At 42.4% G+C, this 25183-nt stretch overlaps 1 protein-coding gene across 1 annotated transcript in view; it reads right to left on the minus strand.

Annotated features, from left to right (window-relative positions):
• Positions 1–1213: 1213 nt before the first annotated feature.
• The window catches only part of LOC139540754 (growth hormone-releasing hormone receptor-like), a 49162-nt gene continuing 25192 nt past the window's right edge, over positions 1214–25183 (minus strand). Inside the window, exons 6-13 of the mRNA XM_071344682.1 lie at positions 17005–17137; positions 16205–16358; positions 15093–15153; positions 14719–14788; positions 13997–14088; positions 8874–9003; positions 6339–6380; positions 1214–2337 (exon numbers count right to left, since the gene is read on the minus strand). Coding sequence (XP_071200783.1) covers positions 2236–2337; positions 6339–6380; positions 8874–9003; positions 13997–14088; positions 14719–14788; positions 15093–15153; positions 16205–16358; positions 17005–17137 — 784 coding nt within the window. The 3' untranslated portion in view covers positions 1214–2235. The remainder of the gene's footprint in view (positions 2338–6338; positions 6381–8873; positions 9004–13996; positions 14089–14718; positions 14789–15092; positions 15154–16204; positions 16359–17004; positions 17138–25183) is intronic.

Below are 25183 nucleotides of genomic sequence, written 5' to 3' on the forward strand. Positions count from 1 at the left end.
GCTTAGGGGTAGAAGCTGTTGAGGAGCCTTTTGGTCCTAGACTTGGCGCTCCGGTACCGCTTGCCGTGCGGTATCAGAGAAAACAGTCTATAACTTGGGTGACTGGAGTCTCTGACAATTTTATGGGCTTTCCTCTGACACCACCTATTATATAGGTCCTGGATGGCAGGAAGCTTGGCCCCAGTGATGTACTGGGCTGTTCGCACTACCCTCTGTAGTGCCTTACGGTCAGATGCCGAGCAGTTGCCATACCAGGCGGTGATGCAACCTGGCAGGATGCTCTCGATGGTGCAGCTGTAGAACCTTTTAAGGATCTGGGAGCCTATGCCAAATCTTTTCAGTCTCCTGAGGGGCAAAAGGTTTTGTCGTGCCCTCTTCACGACTGCCTTGGTATGTTTGGACCATGATAGTTCGTTGGTGATGTGAACACCAAGAAACTTGAAACTCTCGACCTGCTCCACTACAGCCCCGTCGATGTTAATGGGGGCCTGTTCGGCCCGCCTTTTCCTGTAGTCCACGATCAGCTCCTTCGTCTTGCTCACATTGAGGGAGAGGTTGTTGTCCTGGCACCACACTGCCAGTTCTCTGACCTCCTCCCTATAGGCCTTCTCATCGTTGTCGGTGATCAGGCCTACCACTGTTGTGTCAGCAGAAAACATAATGATGGTGTTGGAGTCATGTTTGGTCACGCAGTGGTTAATAAAATAAACAAGACTATTAAGTGCCAAATAAAGTAACAGGGTTCACTGTTGACTGATTGAAGATTATCTTAAAGGGATAGTTCACCCAAATTACACATTAGTTTCCTTACCCTGTAAACAGTCTATGGACAAGGTTTGACAGAAATCCATGCTTTGGTTTAGTTTCCCTGGAACTGTTTCCAAATGCTAACTTTTTAGCATTTGTCCACAAATCCAATTAAAGTCATGGTACTGATATTATAAATGTCTTTGCACATCATGTTCAAATCTCTCTATAAGTGACTTTGTTGAGCTTCACAATACATTTTAGATACATTTGGATGATTTGGATATGATGCACAAAAAATGCTCATATCAGTACCAGGACTTGGACAGGATTTGTGCCACAAATGCTAAAACATTAGCATTTTGAATAAGTGCAAGTGAAACTAAACTAAAGCCAAAATTGAATTCAAGCTTTAGAAAAATGTGGTTTAGCAGACACCATCGATCCTTGCAAATACAGTAGCCTGTTCAAGTATAAATGTAGCTTTATTTCAAGAGACACCACATTCTTCTATTTAAAATTCTGTTTTATTATGTATCACATTCAGCCTACGTTAAAGCACACAGCTTTTATTCAAACATAATTTGTCCCTAAGTAGAAAAAAATTCAACATCAGCACACAATGCAGTTGGCATGGTATCTGCACTGCACGTGTAGCCATATTTATTTTCATAGTAGAAATGAGGTGAGTGACAAAGTAAAAATGCATAGGTCCCGTTTCCTCATATTTCTTGGCACAGCTGGAGGCTAATGAATTTCTATCCTGCGGTGTATTTCTCCTGCTTATGGTCAATAGCCACAAAAAGCCATATCTGAGGACCTCAAGGGGACCTAATACTGTATACAGAATCTATGGCATTGGAGCAATGGCCATGCACACACACAAACACAAAAAGAGACAAAAAGGCACTAAAACACAGAGAGAATGCAACACACACACATCATAAGATAATATTCTAATAAAACCTGAAAAACAGGGGCACGTTTGATACATAAAACCATCTATTTTCCAGTAGGTCAATCATACTGACTTGCTAAAAACACATCAAAACGTGGTGTAGTACCACTGAGAACGTAAGGTAAGGCCCTGGACCAGAGCTACACAGAGATAGACTTCCATTGTCCATAAATGTAACAAAACCGTAGATGATGCTGAGTGGAAGAGGAGAATTTCACAATGCGCCAAACAGTTAAACTCAAGCTGGACACAATGGATGAACTCAATGGTGGTCCCTTTAGAAATAAGATTGTGATGAGAGAGGAGAGGACATTGTAGGTTTCAAGGACACAATGTACAGCACTCGCTCCTAAAAGTACATTATCAATGTGTGGAGGCCACAGGAAGGAGAAGAAGAACATTACTTTATTGTCCAATGTAAACAGATATCCAATGGAATCTTGTCTCCCGCTTTATTCCAACCCCTCTACGAAAGACACTCATTAAAAACACAGAGGTTGGAGAGGAAGAGGAGAGGTGGATGAAGAGCACTAGAACGGTGTGTCCATCTGACTACCCTTGGCACCGGGCAGTACCACTCCGTAGCTGTTATCCTGCCACCTCAGCCACCTCATATGGATCTCCTTCTGGACCTGATAGAAACAGACACACGCCCAAAGACCTTAGATTGTAGAACCAGAGTACACATTGTATGATCTCCAAAAGCAGCCAATTTCAGTGTTGTTGACGGATGGATGGACGGAGGTGTTTCTGATGTGCTGTTTAATAAAACCTTTATAAACATTCTGACCCCTCACCCCCTCTCCTATGTACAACTTTTTTAAACTGTTTTTTATATTAAAGACATGGTTGCATTACCTTTAAAATGTGTCATGAACACAACCAGTCATGTTTTCATCTGATTGTCAAAGAAATCACTTCAAAAAGTAGGTTGCCTTCGCAAGTTCATCCAAAAATAATTCCAGTAACCGAACCGTGAACTGTGCACCCACCAAGTGGCTGAAACTATCTCACCGGAGAAAGAATCTGAGTGAGCGAAACAGCGCCCCTCTGTCTTACTATATGTAGCGCATGTATCAGATGCTGTCTGGTCAAAAAGAGTATGACATGCCATACTCTTTTTGGCCAGACAACATCAGATACAGTGTCTATAGAAATTCTACACCGCCTTGAACTTTTTTCAAATTTTTCTGGCTTAAAATTTCATTGAATTTGTTTCCTAGATCTACGCAACCCTACTCCACATTTTCAAAACAAAAGAAAGTTATAGAAAAATATTTAAATAAAGAAAAATGTAAAACTGATTTATCACGGGCTCCACACCCCTGAGTTAATACTAGGTGGACGCACCATTGGCAGCCATTAACAGCTGTGAATCATTTTAATTAAGATCCTACCAACTTTGCAAAACTCTCAGGGCAAAATAGATCCATCGTTCTTTTATCTTCAAAATTGCTCAGGCTCAGCAAGTTTGGTTGGGGATCATTGATGGACAGCTATATTTAAACCTCGTCTCAGATTTTTCTTTAAAGCAGATTTAAGTCAGAACTGAGACTAGACCACTCAGGAACACTCAACACCTAATCGGAAAGCCATTCTGGAGTGTCTTTTGCATAAAACTATGTGTAATTGTCCCGCAGAAAACGCCACCGTCCCTGCTGGTGACAAGCATATCCATAACATGATGCTGCCACCACAATACTTGAAAAAACAAAAGGGATCAACAACATTGCATTCAGTCCATATTACTGGCCTGCATGACAAAGTGAAAAGAAAGAAGCCTGTGTTAAAAGATCCACTCTAAATGTCACGTCTACTCCCTCTCCGGCCTCTAGGTCATCAGGCTGCTGATTATCCCGCACACCTGTCACCATCGTCAAGCGCACCTGCGCCTCATGACACTCCATCACCTCCTTGATTATCTTCCCTGTATCTGTCACTCCCTTTTGGCTCTATCCTCAGGGCCTTCCCCAAACTGTTGAAACAAAAGATGGAAGCACAGAATAGTCTAGGATGTCAATGTATGCTGTAGCATTAAGATTTCCCTTCACTGAAAGGGGCCTAACCCGAACCATGAAAAACAGCCCCAGACCACTATTCCTCCTCCACCAAACTTTACAGCTGGCACTATGCAAAGGTGCATAGGAGGTAGCGTTATCTTGGCATCCGCCAAACCCAGATTCATTCGTTGGACTGATAGATGGTGAAGCGTGATTCATCACTCCAGAGAACGCGTTTCCACTGCTCCAGAGTCCAATGGAGGCGAGCTTTACGCCACTTCAGCCGACACTTGGCATTGCACATGGGGATCTTAGGCTTGTGTGCGGCTGCTCGGCCATGGAAACCCATTTCATGAAGCTCCTGACGAACAGTTATTGTGCTAACGTTGCTTCCAGAGGCAGTTTGGAACTCGAGCTTTAATGATGAGCTTGGAGGGTACTATGGTGTTGAAGGCTGAGCTATAGTCAATGAACAGCATTCTTTCGTAGGTATTCCTCTTGTCCAGATGGGATAGGGCAGTGTGCAGTCCAATGGTGAGTGCATCGTCTGTGGATCTATTGGGGCGGTAAGCAAATTGAAGTGGGTCTAGGGTGCCAGGTAAGGTAGAGGTTATATGATCCTTAACTAGCCTCTCAAAGCACTAGTCATAGTCATTTAGCTCAGTTACCTTCACTTTCTTGGGTACAGGAACAATGGTGGACATCTTGAAGCAAGTGGGGACAGCAGACTGGGATAGGGAGAGATTGAATATGTCCGTAAACACCCCAGCCAGCTGGTTTGCGCATGCTCTGAGGACGCGGCTAGGGATGCCGTTTGCGAGGGTTAACGTGCTTAAATGTCTTACTCACGGTGGCCACGGAGAACGAGAGCTCACAGTCCTTGGGAGCGGGCCGCGTCGGTGGCACTGTGTAATTCTTAAAGTGGGCGAAGAATGTGTTTAGCTTGTCCGGGAGTAAGACGTCAGTGTCCGCGACGTGGCTGGTTTTCCCTTTGTAATCCGTGATTGTCTGTAGACCCTGCCACACACGTCTCGTGTCTGAGCCGTTGAATCGCGACTCCACTTTGTCTCTGTACTGACGTTTTGCCTGTTTGATTGCCTTACAGAGGGAATAACTACACCGTTTGTTTTCGACCATATTCCTAGTCACCTTGCCATTGTTAAATGCAGTGGATCGCGCTATACTGTATTGTATGTTGCCTTAAAAGTTGGTAGAATCTTATTCCAAATGATTCACAGCTGTAATGGCTGTTAAAGGTGCTTCCACCAAGTATTGACTCACGGCGGGTCTAGGAAAATGTTCTTATATTACACTTTGAAAATATGGAGTAGGTTCTGTAGATCTGTAGGAAACAAATCCCATTTTAAGGCAGCGAAATATGAAAAGAGTTCAAGGGTGTGTAGATTTTCTATAGGCACTTCAGCAGGTTTCCCCTTCCAGTCCTCTGCCTACACGACGATGGCAGTATTATCAGCAGCACTGTCTTTTTAATAAAGAAATGTGTTAACTTTGGTCATTTTTCTGTTCAAATTAAATCTTCCTTCTTTCTTTTTCTTTTCTCTGACAGCGACTCATTGCTGCAGCTTAATGTCAATGAAAGTCACATTTGCAATCATATCGCATGAAACAATGCACGTGAACTCTGTCAGGGTGGAATAGTCCATTATTATAAACCAGTCTGTGGGTGATTAACTACACTTTCTACAGAAAAACTTGGATTATAAAAACATGGATTATATTAATATGGATATAAAATATGTGTATATGGACAGAAATGATTGATTATGAATTAATATTACAGGTGTATGTATTTATTTACTTTTTTTGGAGGCTTTCTTTTGTCAACAATATGGCCTCATTAACCTGGGCAAAACCCCCCTCCCTCCCCATTTTATTTGAAACTTTGAAGCTTCCAGCAGATTTTGCTCCTGTTGAACCAACCTGCTGAAGAAAGACACATTTATGGTGGTGAAGAGAAATTTGAGTGTGTTTGTATGGCGAGAAACAGATTTGAACACGTGGCACTGTGTTACAACGCACACAGCAATGCATGGGTCGTGGGTTTCACTCCTGCTGGGGTCACATAAACTGAAATGTAAGCACTCACTATCGTAAATTGCTTTGGATACACACCTGCGAAATCGTTTATATTGTATTATTCTAATGCTTTATATCAAAGCAACATCTACAGGGCACTATGGTTGGTGTCTATTAAAGGCCCAGTGCACTCAAAATTCATTTTTGCCCTTTGTTTCATAAAACTAACTCTGTAAAAGTATGAAAACATTTGATCAGTGTTATTTTCCTGATAGTTGCTGGTTGAAAATACAATCTACACAGGACCTTCAGCAGGTTTTGCATGGGCGGGAGTTTCTGCTTTCCATGGTGACATGTCATGAGATCAATTGGTTAATACACCAATAACGAAGAGAGTTCCAATCTTCTCTGCCAATAACAGCTAGTTTCAGTTTTCCCCTTCCCACTCGACCACTCCCATGAAAATCCTAGCTAAATTCTAAAAAGCAATGGAAAATCCATTACAGTAAGGTACTTCATTGTTACCCAGGAATTGTTTGACATTGATATAAATACAGCTGCATTGGGCCTTTAAAGTAGAACGTTAGACTACTCACTTCTTGGTTGAGAAAGCAGTAGAGAATTGCGACAATCAGCCCCTACAAGAGAGAGGATATATAATCAACTATCAATATTCAAAACAATTAAGCACAAAGATGTTCTCAACAGTTAAGAGAAGAACTGTGGGCAGTATAATTGTAAATAATGCCATAAAAAGGTATATGATACAGTGCATTCGGAAAGTATTCAGACCCCTCGACTTTTTCCACTTTGTTAGGTTACAGCCTTATTCTAATATTGATACAATCATTTCCCCCCCCTCATCAACCTACACCATACACCCCATAATGACAAAGCAAAAACTGGTTTGTAGAAAAACAGAAATATCACATTTACATAAGTATTCAGACCTTTTACTCCGTACTTTGTTGAAGCACCTTTGGCAGCGATTGCAACCTTGAGTCTTCTTGGGTATGACGCTACAAGCTTGGCACACCTGTATTTGGGGAGTTTCTCCCATTATTCCCTGCTGATCCTCTCAAGCTCTGTCATGTTGGATGGGGAGAGTTGCGGCACATCTATTTTCAGGTCTCTTCAGAGATGTTCGATCGGGTTCAAGTCCGGGTTCTGGCTGTGCCACTCAAGGACATTGAGACTTGTTCCGAAGCCACTCCTGCGTTGTCTTGGCTTTGTGCTTAGGGTCGTTGTCCTGTTGGAAGGTGAACCTTCACCCCCAGTTGGAGGTCCTGAGCGCTCTGGAGCAGGTTCACCCAAAGGATCTCTCTGTACTTTGCTCCGTTCATCTTTGCCTCGATCCGGACTAGTCTCCCAGTCCCTGCTGCTGAAAAACATCCCCACAGCATGATGCTGCCACAACCATGCATCAACATAGGGATGGTGCCAGGTTTCCTCCAGACGTGATGCTTGGCATTCAGGCCAAAGAGTTCAGTCTTGGTTTCATCAAACCAGAGAATCTTGTTTCTCATGGTCTGAGAGTCTTTATATGTCTTTTGGCAAACTCTAAGCGGGCTGTGATGTGCCTTTTACTGAGGAGTGGCTTCCATCTGGCCACTCTTCCATAAAGGCCTGAATGGTAGAGTGCTGCAGAGATGGTCGTCCTTCTGGAAGGTTCTCCCATCTCCACAAAGGAACTCTAGAGCTCTGTCAGAGTGACCATCGAGTTCTTGGTCACCTCCCTGACCAAGTCCCTTCTCCCCGGAATGATCATTTTGGCCGTGTGGCCAGCTCTAGGAAAAGTCTTGGTGGTTCCAAACGTCTTCCATTTAAGAATGATTGAGGCCACTGTGATCAATGCTGCAGAAAAGTTTTGGTACCCTTCCCCAGATCTGTGCGTCGACAACAATCCTCTCTCAGAGCTCTAAGGACAATTCCTTCAACCTCATGGCTTGGTTTTTGCTCTGACATGAACTGTCAACTGTGGGACCTTACAGTATATAGACAGGTGTGTGCCTTTCCAAATCATGTTCAATCAATTCAATTTACCACCGGTGGACTCCAGTCAAGTTGTAGAAACAGCTCAAGGATGATCAATGGAAACAGGATGCACCTGAGCTCAATTTTGAGTCTCATAGCAAAGGCTCTGAATTCTTATGTAAATAAGGTATTTCCGTTTTTAAAACATTTGCAAAAATGTCTAAAAACCTGATTTCGCTTCGTCATTATGAGGTATTGTGTGTAGATTGATGAGAAAAGTGTTTCATTTAATCCACTTTAGAATAAGGATGTAACGTAACAAAATGTGGAAAAAGTCAAGGAGGCTGAACACCGAACGTACTGTAAACCACATTCATTTTGCTTTCTCTAAAATGCTTAATGTTAACGGTTCTATTTTTCAATTACTTTGTTTTACTGGCTGTAAAAGTGCTATCCATGCCAGGAGTAATTTACGTAAGTTAGATGTATATACATATTCATGACATAGTGTATAAATACCACATACAGTGAGCTCCAAAAGTATTGGGACAGTGAACATGTTTTGGCTCTGTACTCCAGCACTTTGGATTTGAAATGATACATTGACTATGAGGTTGAAGTGCAGAGTGTCAGCTTTAATTTGAGGGTATTTTCATCCATATCGGGTGACCCGTTTAGTTATTATAGCACTTCTTATACATTTTAGGGGACCAAAAGTATTGGGACAAATTCACTAACGATATATGTGTATTAAAGTTGTAAAAATGTAAGTATTTGGTTCAATATTTATAGCACATAATGACTACATCAAACTTGTGACTACACATTTGTTGGATGAATTTGCTGTTTGTTTTGGTTGTGTTTCAGATTATTTTGCACCTAATAGAAATCGATGGTAAATAATATATTGTGTCATTTTGGAGTCACTTTTATTGTAAATATGAATAGAATACGTTTCAAAAGACTTCGACATGAATGTGGATGCTACCATGATTACAAATAATCCTGAATGAATGAGTGAGAAAGTTACATCGGCACAAATATCAAATCCCCAAGACATGCTAGCCTCTCACCAGTGAGTACAGTATCTGAGAGAGCGTGAATTTGTTTGTGTGTGCAGGCCAAGCGAGTGAGTGTGCGCAAAAGGATTAGAACACCTGAAAGGATCCCATGCAGAGCTCGATGCAGAGGCGCACGCTAACATGGAAGTAGTCCGGCAGGAAGTTAAACACCATGTAGTGGCTCCCAAAGAGAGGGATGAGGAGGAGAGTGGACTTAGTCAGCCGTCTGGCAGAGAGGAAGAAAGAGAGAGGGAGGAAAACAGAGAGAGAATAAGCTTGAGTAACAAGCTCTTGGGTTGTTCATGTTAACATGTTTATGAGTACGCATGTGATTGTGTACAAGAATGCATTTCAAAGCCAATTTTACATTTACGCATGGGAGAATACCGGTACACGTAATCATTTTGTTACCAGTCTACTTGACTGACCTTAGCTAAGAATATAATAGGATCTACATATGCATGAGTGCTTTCGGGGCTCGAGTCAATTATTCTGCACTGCACTCTAATGAGGATTTCATCTGCTAAGCCTTTCGAGGGGTGAAGTGGTGTAGGTGATCCGTTGTCAGACAGACTGGCATTGACTCGACGGTGGGTGAATCAGACCTTGCACACATGAAAACATGCTCCCTTCCCTCAAACCTTGACGACTTCTCCTTCCTGGATACAAAGGAACTGGATATGTATAAGTGATAGGTAGACTTTCCCGCCATTGTTTTCACTTATTAAACCAGTTCTCTCAGATCTGTGGGAGGGGGTTCAAAGTGGCTCAATGAGAGTGGAAGGGAGTGAGTTTTTCAGAAGTGGAATGCAGCCCTATGGTTACAGAATGTAGACCATCAGCAGACAAATAAACTATAGGAACCGAAATAAACTGTAGGAAATTAAAATTAACTGAAATTAACTGTAAGAACTGAAATGAGCTAAAAATAAACTTTAACTCCAGCTCTAAGTTCAATACTGTTTTACCTGTAATTTTTCACAATTCCTGACATTTAATCTTAGTAAAAAATTCCCTTTTTAGGTCAGTTAGGATCACCAATTTATTTTAAGAATGTGAATTGTCAGAATAATAAGAGAGAATTATTTCTTTAAGCTTTTATTTCTTTCATCTCATTCCCAGTGGGTCAGAAGTTTAAATACACTCAATTAGTATTTGGTAGCATTGCCATTAAATTGTAAATCTGGTGTAACCGAGTCAGGTTTGTAGGCCTCCTTGCTCGCACACGCTTTTTCAGTTCTGCCCACAAATGTTCTATAGGATTGAGGTCAGGGCTTTGTGATGGCCACTCCAATACCTTGATTTTGTTGTCCTTAAGCCATCTTGCCACAACTTTGGAAGTTTGCTTGGGGTCATTGTCCATTTGGAAGACCCATTTGCGACCAAGCTTTAACTTCCTGACTGATGTCTTGAGATGTTGCTTCAATATATCCACATAATTTTCCTGTCTCATGATGCCATCTATTTTGTGAAGTGCACCAGTCCCTCCTGCAGCAATGCACCCCCACAACATGATGCTGCCACCCCCTGTGCTTCACGGTTGGGATGGTGTTCTTCGGCTTGCAAGCCTCCCCCTTTTCCTCCAAACATAACGATGGTCATAATGGCCAAACAGTTCTATTTTTGTTTCATCAGACCAGAGGACATTTCTCCAAAAAGTACGATCTTTGTCCCCAAATGCAGTTGCAAACCGTGGTGTGGCTTTTTTATGGCGGTTTTGGATTTTCTCTTGCTGAGCGGCCTTTCAGGTTATGCCGATATAGGACTCGTTTTTACTGTGGTTATGAACTCAGCAAAAAAAGAAACGTCCTCTCACTGTCAACTGCGTTTATTTTCAGCAAACTTAACGTGTAAATATTTGTATGAACATAACATGATTTAACAACTGAGACATAAACTGAACAAGTTCCGCAGACATGTGACTAACAGAAAAGGAATAATGTGTCCCTGAACAAAGGGGGGGTCAAAAATAAAAGCAACTGTCAGTATCTGGTGTGGCCACCAGCTGCATTAAGTACTGCAGTGCATCTCCTCCTCATGGACTGCACCATATTTGCCAGTTCTTGTTGTGAGATGTTACCCCACTCTTCCACCAAGGCACTTGCAAGTTCCCGGACATTTCTGAGGGGAATGGCCCTAGCCCTCACCCTCTGATCCAACAGGTCCCGGACGGGCTCAATGGGATTGAGATCTGGGCTCTTCGCTGGCCATGTCAGAACACTGACATTCCTGTCTTGCAGGAAATCACGCAAGGAACGAGCAGTATGGCTGCTGGCATTGCCATGCTGAAGGGTCATATCAGGATGAGCCTGCAGAAAGGGTACCACATGAGGGAGGAGGATGTCTTCCCTGTAACGCACAGCGTTGAGATTGCCCGCAATGACAACAAGCTAAGTCCAATGATGCTGTGATACACCGCCCCAGACCATGACGGACCCTCCACCTCCAAATCGATCCCGCTCCAGAGTACAGGCCTCGGTGTAACGCTCATTTCTAACCATCACCCCTGGTGAGACAAAACCATGACTCGTCAGTGAAGAGCACTTTTTGCCAGTCCTGTCTGGTCCAGCGACGGTGGGTTTGTGCCCATAGGCAACGTTGTTGCAGGTGATGTCTGGTGAGGACCTGCCTTACAACAGGCCTACAAGCCCTCAGTCCAGCCTCTCTCAGCCTATTGTGGACAATCTGAGCACTGATGGAGGGATTGTGCATTCCTGATGTAACTCGGGCAGTTGTTGTTGCCATCCTGAACCTGTCCCGCAGATGCGATGTTCAGATGTACCGATCCTGTGCAGGTGTTGTTACATGTGGTCTGCCACTGCGAGGACAATCTGTCCTGTCTCCCTGTCTCCCTGTAGTGCTGTCTTAGGCGTCTCATAGTAACGACATTGCAATTTATTGCCCTGGCCACATCTGCAGTCCTCATGCCTCCTTGCAGCATGCTAAGGCACGTTCACGCAGATGAGCAGGGACCCTGGGCATCTTTCTTTTGGTGTTTTTCAGAGTCTGTAGAAAGGCCTCTTTAGTGTCCTAAGTTTTCATAACTGCGACCTTAATTGCGTACCGTCTAAGCTGTTAGTGTCTTAACGACCGTTCCACAAGTGCATGTTCATTAATTGTTATGGTTCATTGAACAAGCATGGGAAACAGTGTTTATACCCTTTACAATGAATATTTGTGAAGTTATTTGGATTTTTACGATTTATCTTTGAAAGACAGGGTCCTGAAAAAGGGACGTTTATTTTTTTGCTGAGTATAGATACTTTTGTATCTGTTTCCTCCAGCATCTTCACAAGGTCCTTTGCTGTTGTTCTGGGGTGGATTTGCACTTTTCGCACCAAAGTACGTTCATCTCTAGGAGACAGAACGCGTCTCCTTCCTGAGCGGTATGACGGCTGCGTGGTCCCATGGTGTTTATACTTGCGCCCTATTGTTTGTACAAATGAGCGTGGTACCTTCAGGACTCATTTTTTTCTTAGGTCTTGGCTGATTTCTTTTTGATTTTCCCATGATGTCAAGCAAAGAGGCACTGAGTTTGAAGGTAGGCCTTGAAATACATCCACAGGTAAATCTCCAATTGACTCAAATGATGTCAATTAGTCTGTCAGAAGCTTCTAAAGCCATGACATAATTTTCTGGAATTTCCCAAGCTGTTTAAAAACACAGTAAATTTAGTGTATGTAAACTTCTGACCCACTGGAATTGTGATACAGTGAATTATAATTGAATCATCTGTCTGTAAACAACTGTTGGAAAAATTACTTGTGTCATGCACAAAGTAGATGTCCTAACCAACTTGCCAAAACTATAGTTTGTTAACAAAAAATTTGTGGAGTGGTTGAAAAACGAGTTTTAATGACTCCAACCTACGTACGTAAACTTCCGACTTCAACTGTAGCTCAGTAATCTCCAACAGAGCTCTTCATAAGAAATCTGTGTTTGAACTCCCTAAAAGCAGCCCTAGAGAAGGCCTAACCATGGAAAAGAAAAGTGCTTTTACATTACGACTCAGACTCTCTAATGTACTGCTGAAATGTAGGACACTTAACCGGCGTCATGCAGCCACCACGCAACTGAATAGACCGTTCTCTTCAGTAATGGTCTAAATGCACTGGACTTCAGTGACCCCAGAATGTGCTTGAGCAACAAACTGTAGTACCTACTACTGCATTGCATAAGGTACTCAGAATTAGGGTTGCAAAGTTTCTAATTTTACCAGTATGTTTGTATTTTTGTGTAATCTATCACAAGACTAGTGGCGCTTTTGGGTACTTCAGATTATCACAGGTGTCTAATTATCTCTGGCCCTTTGTGTGGCCTTAATCACATGTAAAATAAAGATGATGCTGATTTGAAAATACAAATGGAATGACAAAGCTGTAAAACATTATCCTAAATATAAACCATCAATTTAGTGAATAACATTGGTGTTTAGTGTGAGAGTTTCAGTATAAAATATCCTTTATATTTTTATTTACACACTTTTACTTATTTTACTATGTCAATATGTATTTGTTGTGACTGTTTTGGCGTCAAACTGGTGGCTGTTGTAAACAAAGTCAATAGTTGGATGAGTTGCAGAGGTAATTTACAGTTTATAATTGGCTCATTCATCCCCCTCCTCTCCCATGTAACTATTCCCCAGGTCGTTGCTGCAAATGAGAACGTGTTCTCAGTCAACTTACCTGGTAAAATAACGGTAAAAAAAAAAAAAAAATGCTTTGGCTATTTTCACTTGAACCATGTGGTTCATCACCTAAAAACTCATGGGCAATATAGACACAAATATATAAAAGCATTATACTATATAGGAATTCATTTTTTCAAGTATAAATTACCAACGTTACAATAGATTGACAAATGTTTTCTTAATTACCAAAATAACAGAAGATTCCGGCTTTGCAAACCTACTCAGAATACTCAGTCACTCATAATGGTTATGATGACTTCGTCTGTGTCCTAAAAATGGAGACTAAGAAAGTTGGCTTCACTCAGATCTCCCATTTCTATGTAGCAGACAGACATTCTGATAGATAGTCTACAGCAGATATCATCTATAGATTGTATCCTATAAATCACCTCCCCTGTCTTTTCCAGTCCGACAACTTCATATTAGAAGGGCCCGATAAAATCATCTCTCCACTGACCTAGGATACCCGACGTTTTTTGTCCAATTACATTGCTCCTCTTTTGTATCATCCAATGAAAAGACTCCTCACCTGTACTGGTCGGAGTTGTTGAACTGGATCAGGCGAGGGTTCAGTTTCTGGATCAGGATTCTGATGATGTTCATGAAGAGGATGAAATTGACCTGTCGATAAAAAACTATTTAACACAAATAAAAAAAGCTCTGTGTTTTTAATCTATCATTTCATAAACCCCCCTTTTTTTCTCTTTTTTTTTAAAATCAACAGTTGTCAAAGTACTTTACAGTAGCACAACACCAGTACAAATCTGGAAAATAGGGGAGACAGAATACAAATATTCCCAGGAGGATTCAATAAAGTAAATCTAAACAAACAATATTCCTCCATGTCTGGGTTGCATTGACATTATGGCAATAGTGAAGACACAATCTGTACAGCATAGGACACAGGACTAAATGGGATAGGACCACCTGCTGTGTTGACTATTGGTTGTTCAAGCCCAACAACAGATTTCATCTTTATATGACACTAAAACACCTGAATGAATTAAACACAACCAAACAATTAAGAGTCCTGATGGTACCCCTCCCAGAATCAACAGAGATCAATAGAGATGTATCAGAATAGGGCATCAAAGCTTAAAACAGTTCCCTTTTAAAAAAAACGTTATTTTAAAGTAGGCACATACAGTAACAACCACAAGTGCGCTGTGACATAAGTAACAGATAATCGGTATGTCCCTTTAAGACAATCACACATTGTGTATGACTGATACCCCCATAGAGCCTAGTCACCCCAATAGAAACCACGATTGGCCCTTTGATGATCCACCAATAGGGAGAGTTCTCGTTGATGTCCCAGCATCTGTAGGAGGAGAGGGTAACGATCGGTCAGACCAAATTCAATAACAGAGATACAGACAGTACCGTACAGTAAATAAAGGCCCTTCTGCTATTTCAGTCTCCGGTGAGAGTAAGAGCAACAAGAGCCTTTGTCAGTGCATCATATACTTACATGTAAAAACTGTACAACCCTTTTGAGAATAGTGAGTTTCAAATCACAAACCATTTTCTATAGAAAAGGAAATGGCCTCAATTAAAGATAATACCCGATAAGGCTTATCAAATATAGAGTACTGGGAGAGTAAAAAGTACAGAGTAATACTCACTCAGTATCCTCAAAATACACCCTGGACCCAATCCATATGACTATGAAGACGATGGGTACACCTGAAAATGAGTACAAAAAGTCAAGAAATAAACTTCAAAAGGAAAAGTGAGTGTAGATGGAAAGAGGAACATTTGTTATACCGGTCAGTTTAAAGCCTTATGCTGCTCGGCTGAACATGAGAGACTTAAACAGCAATTATATAATAAGATGCACATTTTGGCGTAGTAGGCAGGATGCAACAATTATATGCTGAGATGTCGCACTTACTGAGTAATTATGAAGAATTCAGAACCAAGTACTAATTTCAGTAGCTGCACAGGTTTTACCAGAACTCCTTGATAGCCTTCTCCCTGTGCCTATTCAATACACCTGAATGTCTAAGGAGAATTGAAAGAATTGAAATACCAAAAGTAATGTGTTTAATGAAATGCTTAACTGAGTGGAAGAACACCTGCTGTTAATATCTCAATAAAATGTGTGTCATGATCAGATTTAGGAGATTTGGAGGCAAGACAAATCATTTGTAAGTCACAATTTCTTGATTCATATGCACTTGATTCATATGCACTTGATTCATATGCACTTGATTCATATGCACTTGATTCATATGCACTTGATTCATATGACACCCCTCAGCTAAATCGAAAAAACTAAAAAAAGGATGATGTTTGCACTTCCCAATTCATCTCAGACAATTAGTACTAATAACTGTAACAAGCAATCAAAACTAGACAGCATGAAATCCTAAAAGTCACATAAGGGATCAAATAATTAGTAAAAAAACAAAATACAAGTGGGAATTGCAGTGGGCTACTAAGTTTAACTTAATTTGTTGCATTATTCAAGTTTACTCCTCTCTATCTACAGAGAGTTATTTGTGCCATTTAAAAAGAATGAACAGGCAATGTTTTGCACACAGTTGTTTGACCTTGTGTTCATTTGAATTCATTTTCAAATGTGGAGTGGAATCAATATCAAACAGGATTTGAATAGTGACACACTACGAACCAGAGGAGCAAAAATAAATGGCTCTGTACTTCCCACCAAAGGACTTACTAAAGACAAGACCACACCGACCAGACAGACAAGGATGATGCATGAGGTGCTCACCCCAGCCCAACAGGCCAAAGCCCCAGAGGCAGCGGCGGCTGTGGTGGAAGGAGGAGAGGAGCAGGGAGTTGAGGTAGAGGGCCTCCACCAGGAGCCAGAAGAAGTTAGCCATGACACAGTAGTGACAGAACACCACTGAGGCTTTACAAGCTGCCTGGGAGGGACAATAAGAAAGAGAGAGAGAGACACAGAGAAAGTGAAGGGTGGGAAGGAAGAGGGGAAGAGCGAGAAAGAGAGAGGTGAGAGTAGTGCGAAGACAGACAAACAGGGGGAAATAAAGAGTGTCAGAAAGAGAGGATAGCGTGTTGAAAAGCTAGCAAACTGGACCTCTTCCATTTCCCTCTTGACTTACGGTGGAGAGGGTGCAGTGGTTGACTTACGGTGGAGAGGGTGCAGTGGTTGACTTACGGTGGAGAGGGTGCAGTGGTTGACTTACGGTGGAGAGGGTGCAGTGGTTGACTTACGGTGGAGAGGGTGCAGTGGTTGACTTACGGTGGAGAGGGTGCAGTGGTTGACTTACGGTGGAGAGGGTGCAGTGGTTGACTTACGGTGGAGAGGGTGCAGTGGTTGACTTACGGTGGAGAGGGTGCAGTGGTTGACTTACGGTGGAGAGGGTGCAGTGGTTGGCTTACGGTGGAGAGGGTGCAGTGGTTGACTTACGGTGGAGAGGGTGCAGTGTTTGACTTACGGTGGAGAGGGTGCAGTGGTTGACTTACGGTGGAGAGGGTGCAGTGGTTGACTTACGGTGGAGAGGGTGCAGTGGTTGACTTACGGTGGAGAGGGTGCAGTGGTTGACTTACGGTGGAGAGGGTGCAGTGGTCCGTGTCCTCGCTGGCGAACAGCTTGGCGTCCTTGTTGAACACAGCCATCGCCTTCAGCATGAAGGTGACAAACAGCTGGATGTGAATATAGTTCCTGGCACAGCGAAGCCTCCTGGAAAGAACCACAAAACACAGTCAGGAATGGGGACCGCAGGGCAACCAAAAAAACACGGTCAGGAGTACTGGACAAGGGACCACATACACAAAGCATGGTCAGGACCAGGGACCACACACACAAAACACAGTCAAGAGCATGAGGGGGAAAAAACAACAAAACGATCAAGATCAAACAACTACTAACAGGAAGTGAGATTGAAGTTGCACAAGCCAATCAACATAAAATAAAACCACCTCTCAACCGACACTTGAAAGACATTATTAAAATGAGGCCCACCAGAAAAGTTGCACAACAACAGGGCGGATTCAGATTCAGAAACAAGAGTTGAGGATGAGAGAGAGAGCGAGGGCAACAATTTACTTTGACTACACATCCATAATGCATTCATTACACATCAATAAGAACGTCATGACGGTGTTATAACAGGTCCCACCTGCATTATCAAAGGTTATTTAAATATAGCCATAGCATATCTATAGCACATTCTTGTCATGCTCGGCAAGAGCTCATATTTAGGCATCTTAATACATTTACATTTAAGTCATTTAGCAGACGCTCTTATCCAGAGCGACTTACAAATTGGAAAGTTCATACATATTCATCCTGGTCCCCCCGTGGGGAATGAACCCACAACCCTGGCGTTGCAAGCGCCATGCTCTACCAACTGAGCCACACAGGACTACTACAATGGCAGCATAGCGTCATCATTATTGCTGTTCTCAAAAGTGTGCTTCTGTCATACCAGTGTTAGTGAATATGCCAAAAGGCCAAACAAAGTTTAGCAAATGATGCTGATATATAGCCTGTACTAGCCCCATTTCCCCCACAGACCAGTAAAAGCCCACACTTACCTTCTTCTCACTGAGGTCAACGGTGCATGGGGGAAATGGGGCTAGCTAAGATGGTAAGATAAACATTAGTTCTTGCATAGCATGACATGAACGTGACATAGATATGCTATGGATATGTCGTTAACTTTTAATAATGCAGTTGGGACCTGTTATAACACGTTAATGAATTGCTTATAGTTGTGTCATAAATTCGCTATGGATATGTAGACAAAGTAAATCAGTTAAATAAAAGGTTGAATAAAAGAAAAAAGAATTACCGGCGGGCGGGCGGGAGCGAGAGAGCAAACAAGACCGTGCTTGGCAGTAGCAGGTGTGCATTATTGAGACTATACAGTTATACCACTTAGCATTAGCAAAGGCTTAGAGCATCTGCCCCTCTGATTATTACATTTCCAGCTCATGCAATCCAAATGTCATAGGCTCTATATATTGCCATCCCCAATGTGTGAGCCCAGTCAGTTCCCTATCACTCGGTCCAACACAGCTATGGGGAGCTCGCGAGCTAGCGCCCTTTACTGAAGAACGTTAGAATCCCGTCTGACAAGGCCAATGAACACTGTGTCTCACCGGAAGCCCCGCCTTCAACAGGTGATAAACCCTCATTCCTTCAATTCATTCGCTCTGCACCTCGAGCTGAGCAGAACCATTCACGCATTTCTTTAAAAAACAACAACATTGGAACACAAGATGTATCAGGCTTTACTCCAACTTAACGGATGTAGCAGGGGAATATCTGGTTTGTAGCGCGCTGCTCATTGATCTATGTCGCAGAGCAGCTTCGCGATTGTCAGTGGAGTGGCCATCCCCCCTGCGTCAGAAGGTGTCAGGTTTGGTGGGAAAGACCTGGCACCGGTGCTAGCTGCAGTCAAGCACCGCTTGCCTCTTTTTGCAGAGTTCGTCCATGAGCTTAGGGGGTGGAGGCCCGGTCCCTGAACGAGGTCATAATGCTGCAGGTTTACCAGACTGAGTAGTTGGCTGACCTGAGGGAGACGGTTTCTCCTACGGTGTTGTTCGGCTCAGCCCTGGAGTATAGTGTATGCAGTCTCGTTTTGAGGAGAAAAAGAAGCAGGGGGCCGGAGGACCTTTGCTGCTGCGGTGGCATTGTCTTCGAGAGGGTCTGCAGACAGAGTACAGGCGGGTAAGTGGGCTGCACTGGCTTCCTGGTCCAACCCCAAGACTGTTCCTGCTTGTCCTGTTCCACAAGAGCAGCAGCAGTCTGCTTGGCACAGGCACCATTTTGCTCCCAAGGATGAAGTGAAAGCTGGTTCCTCTGCGGAGCGGGGGAGGCAGCAGCCCCCATGCACCTAGCGCGATGAGAATGGAGGTGGCATGGTTCGCTCTCCAGATGTTTGCTTGACAACACTGGTAGCCGAAGTCCCCAAACCCAGAGTGAACCTGGCTTCAGGCAATCGTCGGTACTTAAACACACTGTTTCTACCCCAAGTTCCACGGTGTTCATGGGTGTCAAGAGTGTTGCCTCCTTAATAAAAATAGTCCTGTCAGACACTTGGTTGTTGAGAGTGGTGGAAATTGAAAAAGGCTTGGAAAAATTAACAAATTCTCCCAGTCCGCCCCTTCAGATGGCACTTTACAGGAGACTTGCTGTCTGTGTCGACCAATGGCGTGCATGCGCAGTGTCACCCTGGATGATGCGAACCGTGACGTTGGGGTATAGGCTACAATTCGTTGTGCGTCCCTCACGTTTTTACGATATCATTACTTCGACTGTTCCCGAGGCCTCAGCGCCCGTTTTGAGGGAGGAGATTTCTTCCCTTCTCCAGAAGCAGGTAATCCAAGTGGTTCCTATGTCAGATGCCCAAGAACACTGGTACAACCAGTATTTCCTGGTTCCCAAAAGGGGTAGGACTTTGCATCCCATTTTGGGCTTGCATGCCCTAAACAAGCACCTCAGGGTCTACAAATTCAGAATGCTCACGAACATTCGGATGTTACAGTCAGTGCACCCAGGTGATTGGTTCACCCCCATCGACCTGAAGGACACGTACTTTCATGTGGCACTATATTTCCATCATAGAAAGTTCCTGAGGTTCTGATTCGAGGCTGCAGCCTCTGGTTTCTGGTCATCACTTTCAGGTTTTCCGTCTCGCCACACAAGTTGTGGAGGCGGGTTTGGCACATATGCAGTGTCTGGGGCTTAGGATATTGGACTACCTGGACAATTGGCTGGTGGAAGCAGAGTCGATGGAGATGGTTTCCCATGTTCAGTCTGTCTGGTACAAGCATTATGTCTGTACATTGAGCGGACCAGGAGTGACCAATTTCTTGTCTGTTTTGCTAATCTGGCTCTGGCATATGACAGCAAAAGTCAGGAATTACCTAACCCCACTTCCCGGCACACCATAATTGTCTGTAAACAAATCTGTGCACCCAGATGCAATTCAATGCATAGTAAATGTATTGTTGAAGAAAAAGCCTCTTTATAATTTGCGATATGGTATAGGCTATACTTAAGCAGAGGAGTTTTTAGGATTTCCACACACGGGGAACAGTTAGCAGGATCAGATTTTTCTTTTCTTTTTAAAAACACATTTCATGCAATTCTACGTCAGTTACATGATAGAAGACATACGATGAATATTTTTTTAGCAATACACAAATGACCAAAATGAGTGGCTACTCTGACACTGAAAAACTATCATCATTCTGGTCTTGAATTCAAACAAAGTTGTTATCAAGGCAAAGGTTGGCTACTTTGAAATATAAAATATATTTTCATTTGTTTAACCTGTTTGGGATAGGGGGCAGCATTTTCACTTTTGCATGAAATGCGTGCCCAGAGTAAACTGCCTGCTACTCTGTCCCAGATGCTAATATGTGCATATTATTAGTAGTATTGGATAAAAAACACTCTGAAGGTGCTAAAACTGTTTGAATGATGTCTGTGAGTATAACAGAACTCATATGGCAGGCGAAAACCTGAGAAAAATCCAACCAGGAAGTGTGAAATCTAAGGTTTGGAGTTTTTCAAAGCTTGGCCTACCGAATACACAGTGTCTATGGGGTTAAGTTGCACTTCCTAAGACTTCCACTAGATGTCAACCGTCTTTAGAAACTTGTTTCAGCCTTCTGCTATAAAGGAGGGGGGAATGGGAGCTGAATGAGTCAGTGGTCTGGCAGAGTGTCTCAGGCTCGTGACGCGCGCTCCCGACAGAGTTAGCTCTCGTTCCAGTGCTTTGCTACAGACGATGGAATTCTCCGGTTGGAACATTATTGATGATTTATGTTAAAACCATCCTAAAGATTGATTCCATACATCGTTTTATATGTTTCTACGACCTGTAATGGAACTTTTCGAGTTTTTGTCTGGACCTAGTGCTCATGAAGATGGATTACTGGGCTGAACACGCTAACAACTAGTGGCTATTTGGACATAAATTATGGACTTTATGGAACTTTATGGAACAAATCAGTCATTTATTGTCGAACTGGGATTCCTGGGAGTGCATTCTGATGAAGATCATCAAAGGTAAGTGAATATTTATCATGTTATTTCTAACATCTGTTGACTCCAACATGGCGGAAATTTCTTTGGCTGGATTGGGCTCTGAGCGCCGTACTCAGATTATGCTTTTTCCGTAAAGTTTTTTTGAAATCTGACACAGCGGTTGCATTAAGGAGAAGTCTATCTTTAATTCTGTGAATAACACTTGTATCTTTTATCGATGTTTATTATGAGTATTTCTGGGATTTCTGTGGCTATCTGCAAGATCACCGGATGTTTTGGAATCAAAACATTACTGCACGTAACGCGCCAATGTAAACTGAGATTTTTGGATATAAATATGCACATTATCGAACAAAACATACATGTATTGTGTAACATGATGTCCTATGAGTGTCATCTGATGAAGATCATCAAAGGTTAGTGATTCATTTTATCTATATTTCTGCTTTTTGTGACTCCTATCTTTTGCTGGAAAATGGCTGTGTTTTTTTTACTTGGCTCTGAACTAACATAATCATATGTTGTGCTTTCGCTGTAAAGCCTTTTTGAAATCGGACACGATGGGTAGATTAACAAGATGTTTATCTTTCATTTGCTGTATTGGACTTGTTAATGTGTGAAAGTTACATATTTCTAAAAAGTATTTTTGAATTTCACGCGCTGCCTTTTCAGCGGAATGTTGTCGAGGGGTTCCGCTAGCGGAATGTTGTGTAAATCAAAGATACAAACCCTCAAAAAAATCTATTTTAATTCCAGGTTGTAAGGCAACAAAATATGAAAAATGCCAAGGGGGTGAATACTTTCGCAAGCCACTGTATGCACTACTCATTATTGTTTGGGGGATTTTAAAGTGAAACATGGCCTTTAAGAGTCTATTGACGCACCTGTGCATGAATCTAAGTAACATAATAAAACAAATCCCTATCAAAATCCGTTAGTTTAAGCTAGAGATATCAGGTTTTTTCTGAGCCTGTGTGATGTCGGATGTGGAATCTGAAACCACTTGAAGCTGGGATGTCCCTCCTACAATTTAATTTGCTCTCCGACTGTCCATCAACTCCTTGCTGAGCCCTACGTCACAGCCACTGACAAAGCACATGTCTGCAATCGTTACATCGTAGCACAGCAGGAGAGAGTGGTTTATCACGGTAGCACATTGAGATCGATTTATAGCCATTAATCTAAAAGAATTCCAGATTTTAAACAAAAAACACGTTTGTCATAGACAGACAATATTAAAATGAGAAGAAAGGAGAGTTCCTAACAAGTTCAGGGAACCAGGTTAGAGCTCTGTGAGACATTCACAGCTATGGGTGCAGACGTTTTGATCAAGAGACCTTTAGAAAATATGCACATTTTCTCTAACACTAAATATGTATTTTACAGTTATAAGGAATGTGAAATCTTATAGTTAGTTGTTTTAAAATTTGATAATACTATATTTAGAAAGCATATAAGTAATTTCAAGCTTTATTCATGCAATTTTGTTGAATAGGAGATACATCACATAATTTTTTTTTAATATTTTCGTATTTTTTAGCATATTTGTACTGTGTACTTGAGCTTGTGTCCTCAAAAGTGACTACACCTCAGCAATATATAACTATTTTGACCAGAAAGGTGATTTTGAACATTTATTTGAGTATTCAACATTACGATAAATTATTGTTTATGGCCCTCATGATAAATAATTACTTTTGGGGATTACGCAGATTACATTCAATTAAGGTATCTTTACTTTTACTAAAGTATGACATATATAATACATACATGATATAATACATGACATATATAATACATACAATGGGCTTCAGCCCCGGTAAGCCCCTGCATTACTCCGGACCTGCTTGAGAGAAAGCTAATGCTCAGTTAGACACATCTGTAGATGTGTCTATCTCAGCATCATAAAAGCTGTTAGTATTTCAACCCAAAAACATATGCATCAAAGCCGAACTTAAATCTTATCAGAAACATTTTGGGTCATTTTCACAGAAAAATATTTCACAGGAGTTATAGCATTTTCTTCCTGGTCCCTAAATGTCTTTGCTCCATGAAAGAAGCAGAGATGACAGAGAAAACTTTACCAATGTCAACTAGATTAAAGAATCCATTTATGGCATTCTGGCGCCCGTCAAAAAACAATTTATTAGCCTGCATGGTCAATCCGACGTCTGCAGTGGCCTACAGCATTTAATGTGATGCGGCCACTGCAGAAGGAAAAACATTCATACTTCTTGCGCTTCTCTGAACAGAGCAGAACTGTTGTGAAGGAAGAAGTCAAGTAAGTAGGTTTCAGGACCTCCTGCCCCCAACTACCGTCAACCAATCATGTCAATGCGGAGCTATACAGAGCCCTCCGCATTGTTACAACATGTGGGTGGCTTAAGGCGATGCGGTACAGAGTTCGATTTGGCCTGCCACAAGCCTCCGGAGGCTTCGAAACTGCGTTACACCTTCCATACTGAGCCTCCGGACCACATTGCCAGATCAAGCATAAATTGCCTCAGATTTTCATTTTATCACATATAGTCAGACGGTCGTGGATTGGTTATTAGCAAGTGCGGGCGGAACAAACAGCTGACCCGCTGACCACTAGTAGGCGCCCACTCCACCTGGGGTCTGGTGGCATCTTGGGCAGAGATATTTGTGTTGCGGCGAGTTGGGCATCACCACACATTGTTATGAGGTTTTATCGCTTGGATGTCTCTACCCCCAGTGTAGCCCGCTGGCCACAGTGTGCTTATTATGGCTGGGGCAGGAGATGGTCAATAGCCAGTGTGCAGATTGAACCCAGGTACTGCAGGTTTTCCTGTCCAGTTGCAACTCTGGGCGGTCTGCCATGGGCCTTTTTTGTTGGTGTCTGCTGGGTTCGCCTTGCGGCGTGATTTCATGTACCCATTGCGGTGTTGTACAGAGCTGAAAGGGAACGAAGTTATGGCGAACTACTGTTCCCTGAAGGACCGAAACAAGGTACAACACCTGTTCGGCCACTTCTGGGCTCGGTGAAGAGAGGTACTGAATTGATGGAATTAATCCGTGTCTCGGGTTAATCGCCTGTGTAAAACAGGGCTTCCGGTGAGGCAGTGTTCATTGGCTTTGTCAGGCGTGATTCGTTTGTTCTTCAATAGAGGGCGATATTTAAAATAAATAAAAAATAGAATGACAAAGCTGTAAAACATTATCCTAAATATAAACCATACATTTAGTGAATAGCATTGGTGTTTAATATGTTGGTTTCAGTATGAAATATCCTGTATAATTTTATTTCAACAATATGGACAATATGGATACATTTTTTAAGTTATTCAAGTATAAGTTACCAACAAGTTACTATAGATTGTCATCGATTTTGTGTTAATTACCAAAATGACTGCAGATTCCGGTAACTTTGCAACCCTAGTCATAACTGTACGATATAAAACACCAGTCTCTCTTTTACCTTCATTTATTAAAGAGACTCCCTTTAATTTGGTACGAGGCAGAGAGAGAGCCAGAGCGAGAGAGACAGCAAATCACAATCTATGGATTCGTCCTTTCAGAGTGCCCACATGTTTGAATAGATTAGACTGCAAAAGAATGTCTGGAGGGAGAGGAGGGAGGAGAGGAGAAGAGATGAGAGGATGGAGAGAAGAGGAGGGAGGAAAGCGTGCTAGACATTCTCTCAACAGGAATGTCTGAATCCAACATGGCTGTAGCGGGGAGAAATGGAGTGCCATTGTCCCT

Source organism: Salvelinus alpinus, chromosome 16 (assembly GCF_045679555.1).
Source record: "Salvelinus alpinus chromosome 16, SLU_Salpinus.1, whole genome shotgun sequence".
NCBI classification, from domain to species: Eukaryota; Metazoa; Chordata; class Actinopteri; order Salmoniformes; family Salmonidae; genus Salvelinus; species Salvelinus alpinus.